This window comes from Pleurodeles waltl, chromosome 5, assembly GCF_031143425.1.
Source record: "Pleurodeles waltl isolate 20211129_DDA chromosome 5, aPleWal1.hap1.20221129, whole genome shotgun sequence".
NCBI lineage: Eukaryota > Metazoa > Chordata > Amphibia > Caudata > Salamandridae > Pleurodeles > Pleurodeles waltl.
In genome coordinates, this window is record NC_090444.1 from 719,094,882 (window position 1) to 719,107,526 (window position 12,645).

At 42.0% G+C, this 12,645-nt stretch overlaps 1 protein-coding gene across 2 annotated transcripts in view; it reads right to left on the minus strand.

Moving 5' to 3' along the window:
- The window catches only part of FEZ2 (fasciculation and elongation protein zeta 2), a 351,080-nt gene that overhangs the window by 42,008 nt on the left and 296,427 nt on the right, over positions 1-12,645 (minus strand). The window contains exon 6 of one of the 2 annotated variants that reach the window (XM_069234674.1): positions 6,001-6,081. The exons of the other annotated variant lie outside the window; for it this stretch is intronic. Within the exon in view, the coding sequence (XP_069090775.1) occupies positions 6,001-6,081 (81 nt within the window). The remainder of the gene's footprint in view (positions 1-6,000; positions 6,082-12,645) is intronic. 2 annotated transcript variants of the gene reach the window in all.

Below are 12,645 nucleotides of genomic sequence, written 5' to 3' on the forward strand. Positions count from 1 at the left end.
AGGCTGTAAGAGAGAAAAAGGTGAGGTGAAGCTGGGTCCAACACTGTCGGTATCACTAGAAATGATGCAACAGTGGATTGCCTGTACTGGCATTGGGGCATTCCACGCAGACTGAGACAGATGAGCCTGTTGGCACACAATAGTACCACAATACCATAGCAGAGGAGGCAATGGAGGAATATGCAGTTCCCTGAGGTGAACTAGTGCTGTGGAGCAGGCAAAGGCCAGAACATGAACAGTGACATCCAAAGTTGCTGAAGGGCGATAAATAGAGCTCATTAGTTGTTAGGCATGCAACAAGGTGGTGACAACCTTAGCACCTACAAATGAAAACAGACAAGTGTTCTCATAGGTATTTTTCTAAGAGCTAAACATAGACAAAGAATGACTTATCCAGAATTATACGTGGAACAGGTGCAGACATAACCAAAAGCAAAGTCAAAAGAAAGCGGACCGTGATTTTATTCTTCCTCTTTCACAGATAACCATCAAAAGATAAAAGATTAGGGCACTGGCAGACTAACAGGAGATGACTATATTCTAAAATTGTACAGTGTTTTCCAGGAGAGGCAAATACCCCAAAGGTTAGAATGATTTATATGAAGGAAAGATTAAGTCATTAATGTCACACCTTTTGAGAAACAAGATGTTGAGGTTTTTGAAGCAAGGGTATCCAGATCTGCTTCTGAATTCTAGGAATGTCCAGCCATTGGTCTTTCAACTAGAGGGTAAACTGGAACATTTGGCAAACACGGCCAGGGAGGGATATTTAAGAATTCTCAGTCTTTAGAGAACATTGAAGAGCATTGTTAAAAATATACTCAACCTTATTCTTCAAATGGATGACCCCAACACAAAGATCGAAATAAAGCCATACAGACTCCCACCACCAGCTACAAAGAAGCAAGAGGAGATGAGTTATTTGTGGTTGCCATAAGCAAACCTTAATCAACGAAAATGCCACTTCAGTCCACATCTTAATATGGATAAAACAGCAGCTGAGAAAAGATCTACTTTTCGGCAGTCGGTTGCAGTGACAGTTCTTGAAGCAAGGAATAATATGAACTTCTGAAGGACAGCATACGACTAAATAAGTATGGAAATAAGCAACTAAGTGGGATCAAGATCTTTTAATTAAAATTAAGTCAGAATCAAATGGCGGAAAAAATAGGCATTTGCTTTATAGAAAATACTTCTGGAGTACATCAGGTTTGTTTAATAAAATCACTGTGACCCAATTACGCTTTGTTTGAAATAAAATGAAATGAACAATATTAGTAAAGCGAGCTTTATACTAAAGGGTCTCTAGGCAACATGGTAATAACAAGAGTGTGGGATGGAGTTAGGAGAACAAAAGCACTTAATGGCAGTTTTGCTTTATTGAGTCCTCTGTCCATATCTTTGGGTTTAAACATGCTAGATCTTACCCTCTATGTACAATAGTCTTCTGCCCCCTACCGTAGCCCGGAAGCAGCTGTAGCTGTAACTAGCCTGGCATCTCAGTAAACTATTTTCTGAGGGAAATTTTTGATTTTTGGTATAGTGTGCTGCCAATCCTTGGCCACACTAGTGTAGCATGCTAAGATTCTTGAAACAAATTCTATGCTCTACCTGGAACACCAGTCATATTTCTTTTTGACAACAAACTGTCACCCCACGTCTTCACAGCTTCTATTAACTGGACTCTGGCGTTTTCAGCGACTTGCATTTTCTGCTGGTTTTTACTACTGCCTAAGTACAAGGTATTTGCATTTTCATGGCTGTATTAAGCTAGAGATCTAACTGCCATATGCCTTGGAAATGGTGGGATTATTTGGATAATTTCCTGAGCAATGTTGTAACAAAAAACTCAACCAGATACGTTGTTGACCACGCAAAACGGCTGAAAATGGGGCATAAAGTAGCCAACAGAGATTTAATTTGTTTTCATTGGCTGAAGGGATGCAGTGTCAGACTGATGGTGGTCACAATTTACATCTTGGGGAGAGCAGAGTCCAATTCTTATACAGGTAGTATCAAAGGCAATTGAATATAACATGTAGTTAACAGTGAATCTGAAAATATATATGCCACAAGTTATTTATGATATAAAGGACTTCGTTAATCTAACACTTATGCAATACTTATATATCATAAGCCAAGTGTTTATACCATCACAGGTCGAGTTAGAGAGGTATTCTACAGAAGAAATCTTAAATGACACCTTTAAATAGCCCACAACAGGCTCACACCTAGCACCCTTGCACCTAAAATTGGGGGCGCAAAAAGGGAACAAAGGGTGAAGAAAGGGTGAAATGAGGGTTGTGAATTAGGATAAGGAGAAAACAGCAAATGTCATATTCAGCAGTTCACCAGTAGCCTACAAGCCACAAACGGCTGCAATTCAGTCACAAGTAACGATGCCACATAAGACATACTGGCCAAAGAAACAATGAAAAATCGCCAACCCTTCCCTGCCAATTCATATCCCACACCATCATCAATGAACTGCACAGAGAAGGGAACATGTGCCTAAAAATTGTGCTAACAAAATAAAAGGGAAAATCAAAAACAATTAAACCTCGGTGTTGGCAATTTGCCCTTTCAGCAGGGTCATCCTGGATTGTTTTACCATTTTTGTTTAACCTTATTTCTTATGGCCATAGAACTCTGCACACTTAACTCCTGCAAAACGGTAGTACAGTGCTTCTGCCCCCTCCCCCCCCCCAACCTTTAGCTTGTTGAAATTGGTATACATATGGTTGACATATTTAACTTACCGATAAGTGTCGGGTATATGGTACAGAGTGTCCACATGGCCTATACGTTAAATGTCCTCACAGTGAACAAGGCCCAGCACTATTTTCAATGTAGTAATGCTGGCTGCTCTGCACTAAAACACTTGAATTCGTTATCATTTCTAATCATGCTAATTTCCCATTTTCAAAGCAGCTGGAAAAATAATTCATGGGCTCTTTTTAATAGTTAGTCAAAATACAATTCTATGGTAAAATCGAGTTGTGTATACCTATTACGGAAAAGGAACTTTTAGAAGTCCCTGCCTCAAGTCACTGGAAGCTAATCTGCATTTTGTTCTTCCACTTCTGCCAGCCAGTAATTAATACCTGAATGGTTGTGAATGAGGTGTGAACCTCAGAAAAGAGATAAAAGGCTTTGGATTTTGGGAATTGTTGTTGTGCACTATGCAGGATGACTTGTGGACAGGGCCCAGAACCTTGATTAATGTCAAAGGGACCTAATCTGTCATAAGCAGATGTTACTAACACCCAGGCCTTCACCAATCTTTAGTCCCCACAGCCACATGAGCCCCAATCACAGTGGGCCTCTTGCTGAGGTAACAGTGACAAATTCTGCTGGAGTGCGAAGACTTACTTGAGGCCTGCTGGGGTTTTACATACCAAACCTGGGGAGCATTTCAAAGGGCGAGAGCTGGACGCCAAAACAATTCTATTGTATCCATTGTCTAGTAGCTGATGAACTCTGCTTTGTTCTACCAGATTTCTGTTCCAGGTCTCTTGATGGTACAAGGACTACTTCAAAGTGGTTTTGGTGTTGGATGTGGGAAGACACTATGATTACCACTGTATACTTGCCACACACACCCGGAACCCTGAGAGCCCAGGTTTAATGTGGCTGACTGCAGCCATCCTGAAAATGCCCAAAGTGGTTAGGGTTAGCCCCAGAAACCTTTACGCCATTGGTTAGGGTATGCTGAAGTCATTCCCACCCACTAGCATGTGCAAGGCACACATGTGATATCCCCAGGCACCCACTTCAGAACACTCCTGGACCCAAGGAAGAGCAGAAGTGGACTGAACCTGCAAGCAGCAACCCCAGAAGAGCCCTGGAGGACTGGACCTGTTCTCTCTCTTTTACCAAGGCCAAAGAGTGGACTTCATGGGTCACAAAGCTGACCCCTTGTTAAAGCTACAAAGACACAAACTACAAGAAGCCTTTTCTCCAGCTGATCTATTGCAAATGGACCTGGACTGGACTGTGCCTGAAACAAGGGAGTCTCTAAGTGCCTCCCCGGAGGTCCTGGGTGGCTTTAGAAGTGTACTCCTGTGGTGGTCTGGGACTAAAGTCAGAAAGTAAACATTTTGACCAGGGCAATCCTGTTTAGTGTATCTGACACATGCTCCATCTAGGTCAGAGTCAAACTGAATCTAGGCCCTGCTACAAAGACCATTGACTATCCTTGGCACTTTGTGCTTCTTGGCGTTACTTCTACTTAAAACTTTAAAAAACAAATCTTTGGTTCGACTTATTGGATTTGTCATTTTGATGTCATTTTGCTTATTCAACTTTACTCCATTTTTTTAATTTGGTGTGTGATTTTTATTGTTTTGCATTTCAACTTTTTAGTATTTTGATACTGCATAAATACTTTACACACTTCCTCTAAGCTAAGCCTGTCTGCTCTGTGCCATAGCTACGAGGGGTTTGAACCCAGGTTTATTTAGTGATTTGGGGGGTTCACCCTGTTAAGGGTTGTGATTATTGAGGTTGGTCCTTACTTCCCTTAACTGGCAACCCTATTTCTAACACTCACTCTTTGATCATCCACAAATTACAGCATCAATTCCTCAATGTTGGTGATCATCCTGGATTTTATAATCAGGAAAAACACATCTAGAAATCCCAATAATCACTTGACAGCTCCTTTCAGACAAAGACTGACCCCATTAATTCATATTAATTTATATACATTTTAAATAGGGCTTCACTTCATCTACTGTTACTTTAAATCTATGTAAAGTTCAGACTGCAGGTCCAACACTTTGGGGTGGCAGGAGGTCAACTAAAGGTGGGTATTGAACCCACTCTGATATTCTTCACTGGTTACTACCATCTATGGTCTGGCAATATTCAATTACGCAGACTGGGTCTCAGTCATTGACCATTATTCATCCTAATCAGAACTAGCCAGTACAAGCTACCTTGTGCAGAGAACTCCACATTCAATAACAAGAAAGACTGCCTGCTATGAGGAGGAAATGGAAGTCCTTTTAGAGTCCAGATGCAGACATTACAAACCTACAATGTTATACCAACTACATTCATCTTAACCAAGATACTCTTTGCCTCATGCCCAATTGCAGCAAACATCCTCATCTGCTCTCTCCACTCTGCACTGTGATATTTCCTCCTAACCTCTTGCATTCATACCATCCCCTGGCTCATTCTTACTGTATCTGTTTGTATGTGTTCCTCTCCAGTCCACAGCTTTCCCACACCATCTACCCTATTGTTTGTTCCTCCTTTCTAGTTAATCCAGTTTGTTACCCCTCACCTCTACTTCTCAACACATTACCACCTCATGTCTCCCAAATATTTTCTAACCCTTGATCTCTCCTTGATCTCCACCTCTTGTTTTTTCCTCTCTCCGGTAACCTCCTTGCACCCCTTCTTAACTTAACCATCCCCCATCTTCCTCTAATCCAGGCACCCCAAGTACTCATCACCTTACCCACTAGCAGATTCACTTTTATCACTCTGCAGTCTTCCTTCCTGCCCATCACCTCATTTGACTCTGGTTGCCCTCCTTCCCACTCACCTTAATTCTCAGGTCACCTCACCCTCCCTGCACCTCACCCATAGCCCTCTCCTCATTCTCCACTACCTTGCCAAACTTCCTCCCATCTCAGACTCCACCAGCACTAATCCTGTCTCCCTACCTCCCAGGCCTACCTATGACGACGACGGTGATGTCATATTATCCCTGCTGCAGCGCACAGGCTGGTCTAGAGCCTTCTTTGCACGTACTGTTGTACACTTATCTTTATACAACACGATGAAAGCATAACCTTGCATAACTTACTAATATAGTGGCTTACTAGGACATATGCACATTAAAAACTATGCAGAGCTCAAACAATTTTAAATGTCGCAGAGCACGGAAATTAGACAAAATCACTGTATGTAAGAGGTGGAAATATGAAATAGCACACACAGAAGAGCGACAGAGTACATGCAAAGAAAAGAAGAAAATCCAAGCACCTGCTTATCTCCACCAGAGTGCCCAAACGTGTGGCGGAACCCGTTCTGAATGACATTTGAGAGTCCTTCCATGCTGAAGCGCTGGAGGTGGAGGTGGAAGAACGGGGCAAAGAAAGACAGAAAGAAAAAGACAGCCCAATGCAATTAATAAGCAGCTGACGAGAAGACAGGTTAAGGTGAGCAGACAAAACGCAGTGTGTACAAAAAATTTCCAGCAGATTTAAGCAGGCTTGAGAAGTAGCCTATGACATGTGCGAACAATTTTCCACCAGCATTTCCTCCTAATAGTTGCCATATCAAAGATCCCTAAAGAGTGTGTCACAATTCTATTTGTTTAAAAAAGAATACATTTACAAACAGGCTAAGAATATAACAAAACACGTGCATTAAAAATTGCGCTTCAACAAACATGGCATCCAAAAAAATAATTAATTTCCATAATGCTGAACTACAAAAAGACAGTAGTAAATGCACCAGCGGCGGCTCCTCCGCTAATACGGAGGAGCATAGCCCCACTGCTTTATGCAGTGAACAAAAGGGAAAAACATAAAATGATAATACCGTATTGTATTGTATTGTAATTGTATTTATATAGTGCTTACTACCCCTGACGAGGCGTTGAAGCGCTTTTCGATGAGTAGCACGCTACTCCGGAACCCAACAAGAATTAGTGATGGATTAGTATCATTTAATAATGAATGCAGTTTTAGTATTATTATGAGTTAATTTGAGCTGCGGATATGAGAGTTTGTTAGTTAGATTGACTGGAGTAATGGAGGGGTGGAGGAGGAAAGAAATCCAGAAGTGTTAATTGGGAGTATATCCTTCATTTACTCAACCCAAAGGCTTGGGATGAATAAAGGGGGGCAGAGGGGGAAGAGTATGTGGAAGGGTTAGGGAGAGCATAGTAGCAGGGTGAGATGAATGCAGGAGAATTTAGTAGGGTTGTGTGGGAGGTCACAGAGGTAGAGTGAGGTTTGGTGAGTTAGATGTGGAGGTGGAGGGAAGAGCTTAGGCAGAGATATTTAGGAGATGAAAGTGGTTGAAGGGATTTGGGATGAGTCAGAGTGAGAATGGAGGATAGTTTGATAGAGACATGACATAAGAGTGATGAGTAGATAAGTGTGATAAGATGAGAGCAGAAATTCATAGATATCTAGTATAACAACCCAAAAAAAACCAGGAGCCATGCAATGATCCACGAACATGCCAAGCACAGAAACAACATATACACATACATACACATATATATATATTTATACACACACAAACACATGAATACACACACATATGCACATACAATACATAATTAGAATCATGGCTAAAAAATACTTAGTCAGACAGGTTTAAAAGAGTGTGTGTGTATTTTATTGTTATGACAGTAGCAATACATATTTTCCAAAGGAATTATAAATAAATAGAAATATACATATAATCTGATAAAAATATTTATCCACATAGGCATATGCAGTTCATAGATTTGAAAAAGTCCCGTTATTATCATTTATTTTTCTGCGGGAGCAGGGTTAGAGCGGGGCCGGGCTGGGCTGGAGAAGGGCTATGTGCACGTAAGTGCACATGACGCTTTGACAGGCCCTGTTGGGCCGGCCAGTCATGCTCACTTTGAATTTTTCCACCTGGCTGTATTTAACAGTCGAGAGGAGAAAGTACAAAAGGCCCCAGTCCCTTTCAGAGTGCCGAAGCAGGCTCAGACACTGCTGTCATGCTGTTGAAAGCAGCGTCGCGATTGGTGGGGGTTCAGGAAGTTTTGTGCTTCCAGGAGTCCAAGGAGGAAGGAGAGGCAGAACCGTCTCTTTCAACATAAAGGTACGTTTTTTCAAATGTATTTATTTACTTGTTTTATTACCTACCCCCCACCCCGCCCTGCCACCCCCGTTGACAAGTGGCTGCCACTGAAATTCACTGCATATGTAACTTGTTTGCTATGCAGTTTAGTGCGTTCAAAAGCTATTCCCTCTTGTGTGCAACAGACCAGTGCATGAAGAAAGTGGGCTAATAAGAGCAAGACAAGTACAATTAAAACGGAAGAGGTAATTCACAAATATTTTGGGCACCTAGAGTGTGCTTAGGTAAGCAAAAGATTTTCTGGTTTAATTTCCCTAGACCGTGATACACAGGATAGGGATTAAGGGATGTTTTGATCCACTGACGCAACACGCAACACTCAGTGGCTGAAAGCTTGCGGCAAGTTACGTTGAGCAAAACAATCATTTCCACTGCTCATGACCTCACATAAGACTTTGCATCTGCCCCGCCAGTGCCACAGAAATCAAGTGCACTCTGCGTATGTCATGCCTTTAGCCACATCCATCCCCAATCTTCCATATCCAATGTGCCTTCTGCCTATACCCGCGCCATGCACTCTGGACTTACTAAAAACAAGAATTGTCAAAGCGAATACATCTCACCTTTGGGACTTATGGGCTTTGCCAATGCTTTTTGGCAATGCTGTACAGCAGCGGCACAATGCTGATTATCATGGTGAAAAGTAAAAAGGTTTGATGACACAGCCATTGTGTCATTTTATATGCATGTGGGATGACATGTATGCACCTATGCATCATTATGCATGTGCACGTAGAAATGAACACGGGTATGATTTTTCTTTATTTACTGATCCATGATGAATCAGTAAATACATAAAAATGGAAAAGGAGAAGCGTGAACATTTTTTTTTTTTTTTTTTTTGTTTTTTGTTTCTTAAGGCAGAGCAGCTGGCAGCAATTGCTGCATGGTCTTCTCTCCACAACATCAACAAAATAAAAAAAATGTGAGAATAAAAAACAAAAAAAGCAGTCGGTTTTGGGGGCAAGAGAAGAGCAGAAGGGATGCAATAGGGCATGACAGGTGGGGAATAGCAGCACATGAGGGAGCACAACATGGGGGCAGTGGGAGAGGGACCCAAGATCGAGCTTGCAACACGAGGTAGACAACAATATAGATTGCAGGGGGGCAAAAGGAGCACATGAGGGAAAGAGCTGTAAAACACATGCGCTCTCCTGCAGTGATCAAGCACAAGGAAAAAAGTTTTCTGAAAACGAGCAGAGGAAAAGAAGCCAGCCAATCAAAATGATGGTAAAAAGGCTGTGCTCCTTGGGAGTAACAAACACAAAACGAGGAAGGCAGGCCATCAAATAGAAAGCAAGCAAATACAAGATTTGGCAAAGTCAATTGGTCCCACCTACGTGAGAGCTGTTAACTTTGCCAATGTCTTTTAGCCATGTTGTACACTAGTGTAACTGCTGCTCAGCATGGCTAAATGTTAGTGGGCTAGAGGAGAGTGGTGTAGAATGGAGTGGAGTATCGTAGAGTGTTGCGTCACAGAGTGGAGTAGTGCACCGTAGAGTGGAATGTTGCAGAGTGTCACGGAGAAAAATGTCATGGAGTGGAAAGGCATAGACTGGAGACGCGTAGAGTAGAGTGGTGTAGATTGGAGTGGAGTGATGTGCAGTGGAGTGTCACAGAATAAAGTACAGTATCTGAGTAGAGTGTCGTGGAGTAGAGTGCCACGGAGTGTTGCAGAATAGAGTGTAATGTTGTAGAGTGGAGTAGAGTCTCGTGGAGTGGCATGGAGTGGAGTAGTGTCAGAGTGGAGTAGTGTTGTAGAGTGGAGTGGTGTAGAGTGGAGTGGTGTAGAGTGGAGTGGTGTAGAGTGGAGGGGCGTAAAGTGGAGGGGCGTAAAGTGGAGGGATGTAAAGAGGACGGGCGAAGGTTGGAGGGGCGTAGATTGGAGGGGCGTAGATTGGAGGGGTGGGAATAGAGCTGAGTAGTGTCAGAGCGGAGTGGCATACAGCGGAGTGGAGGGTCACAGAGTGGAGTGGCATAGAGTGAAGCTAAGTGGAGTGGTATCGAGTGGAGGAGAGTGTCGGAGTGAAGTGGCATGGAGTGGAGTAGAGTGTCAGAAAGTGAAGTGACAGAGTGGCATAGAGTGTCAGAGTAGAGAGGTGTAGATTGGCATATAGTGGAGTAGACTATTGTAGAGTGGAGTGGCATAGAGTGGAGTTGATTGCCGTAGACTGGAGTTGAGTATCAAAGTGGAGTTGAGTATCAAAGTGGAGTGGCATAGATTGTCAGAGTGGGGTATGCATGGTGTAGTAGCTCACTCCCATTACATTGAACACAGTTCAATTGAAATGACATTGCATTTGCACATACAGTTTTACTCTTAAGACTATACAGTGCACAAACATTAGTGTGCGAAAATGAGTACCACCTATTGTAGTAATTTATTTTGATCTTATTAAAATATGTTCTCACCACACTTCAGGCTTAAAAAACGTGCTTAATTTGTTCTTTCCTAATTCTGGTATAATCTGAACTTTTTGAACAGATCATTTATAGGCATTAACATTTTGTTGTGTGCTATACAAAATAACATCCTAAAGCCTATTTACATTCTCATACCCAGCAAGATTGTCACAGAATTCATATCACTTTGCCGTCAGAGAAAGAAAAGTAAACACCAAGATCCCTAGAAGACAGAGCCTAACATCTGACCTCTGTCTTTGAATTTTACAGCAAACGTGACAAGATAAAAACAAAATTGAAAGGCCTGTTTATTCGTCATTCACTGCTTAATACCTGCATGATTACTTTGGGAGTGTTTCATCACCTCCACTACTCAACCACTTCCAGTATGGCATGGGTGTGAAGTGGAGGAAAAGGCTTGTTTAAGTTATGCTATTAGAAAAGATCAAGACCTGCATCTGGCAAAGACAAGAAGAATCAGTCAAGCAAAAAGATAGCATGCAAGAAACATTTTTTAAAAATACAACAACTCTTTACTGCTTCCTGAACTAGCATACAAGGGAGATAATTGAAAGTGCATCTACTCTTGTTGAGTGCCTCACAAAAAAAAGAAGAAAAAAAAAGATTTTCCAAAAAGTGAGCACTCCTGGAGGAATACAAAAAGCCAGAAAAAGAGGTGCTAAATAGGCTATGCTCCATGGGAGGGACAAAGACATGCTGGACAGTCCAAAACAAAAAGCCAGCAAACAGAAAGCAAGCATCTTTGAGTTACAAAGCCAATGGTAAACAATGGTCAGAATCCATTGCTGGTGGATATTTCAGAATGTCTCCAAGAAGTCGTTTTGCAGCTAGTTAGTTGTGTTATCTGGTAGACTTCGACCTAAAGAGAAACAGTAAAGCCAATTAATGGTAAGCAATGGGCAGGCTGCAAGTGCTTGTATGTTCTTGGTAAGCCCACAATATGTGTTTTACAGCCAAAAAGTGTGTGCTGCCTGGCAAGCTCGACATAAAAATGGCACGCAATATAGAAATGCATTATTTTATAGTTTTACTAAAATAGACTTGTTTTTATTATATAATTGGTACAGTAATTCAGCCCGAGATGTTGCTGTGGAATAATCAGAAGACAGTTAACTTCACCAATGAAACTTTTAAATACGAATACTGCTTCTATATTCTGCTGACTTCGAAAGGACCTTTATTACTGCAGTCAGCAGCAAGAGGGCAGTAACTCCATATGTGAACACAGAGGCAGCAGAATCAAGGCTGCAGTATTTCTTGCTGTAAGTGTATGTCCTTGAATCTCCTAAGAGCCAGCTAGTATTGTCACATGACACCGTACCACTTTTTGATCTGCGCTATGTGTTTTTATCTTTCTCTGCAAAACGGACATTCCTCACAAAGCATTTTTTCCTTTTTTATGCTGATTTTTTAATTTGTTTTCGTACTTTGTGAGATTAGCCCCCGCAAAGCATTTCACCTAAGAAACTTGTCTTTCAGAAAATAAATAAATATATAAACTATTAAGTAATTTATCTCATTAGGGGATGAGGTGATGAGGTAGATCTGCTGTTTTCACAGGAACAAATTTCAAACCCCTGTTTTACCGGTGACTCCAAATGAGACCCTAGTAATGTGTTACAGTAGTCAGCAGTAAGAAAGCACGGTGACCAGTTGTATTCTTGGCCCTTCAACACGACTTGAAGCACTTTGAAATCACCAGCTCTGGACAGGGCTGGCAGGGAGTATAATTGGCTGTCCTTTCTTTAAGGAACCCTCTCCAATCGATATTTCGTGCACGGGCCAAGAAGGTGATGGAATCACTCCATAGGATTACGGGACCCCAGTTACAATGGTCAGGCTGAGGTCTTTAACCCCCCGCCACCTTAGCCATTTCATTTTCACTTTCTGATTAGTGAGCCACGGTAACAGTGCAGCCCCTCAGTGTACATAGGGGACATGTCAATACATAGGCAGACCCAACAAGATATAACTAGGGAACCGGGTTATGTCTGTACCATAGATCTCGCAAATAATTGGCTAGGACTTGTGTCCAGTATTGTTGAAGTTTGGGGCATTGCCATAAAATGTGTGACAATGTGATATAATACCAATAATGTGCAAGTTTGAGTAAGGTTTCACTGCCAAAAGCATTACAAGCAGAGTTGCGAGCACGGTATGGAAAGTGCGCTCACACTCCAGTTCCCATCTGCGCTGTGCCAGAGATTCAATAGGAGCTGTTGGTGCTTTATGAAAAACATATATGTCAAAGAGGCATCTTTCATCTGTGTCTCTGGTTCGGAAGCCACTGCTCGAAAGAGTGAGGAGGCGGCTGGCATGGGGTTTCACAGCATGGCTGTGTGATCCAGTGTCTAA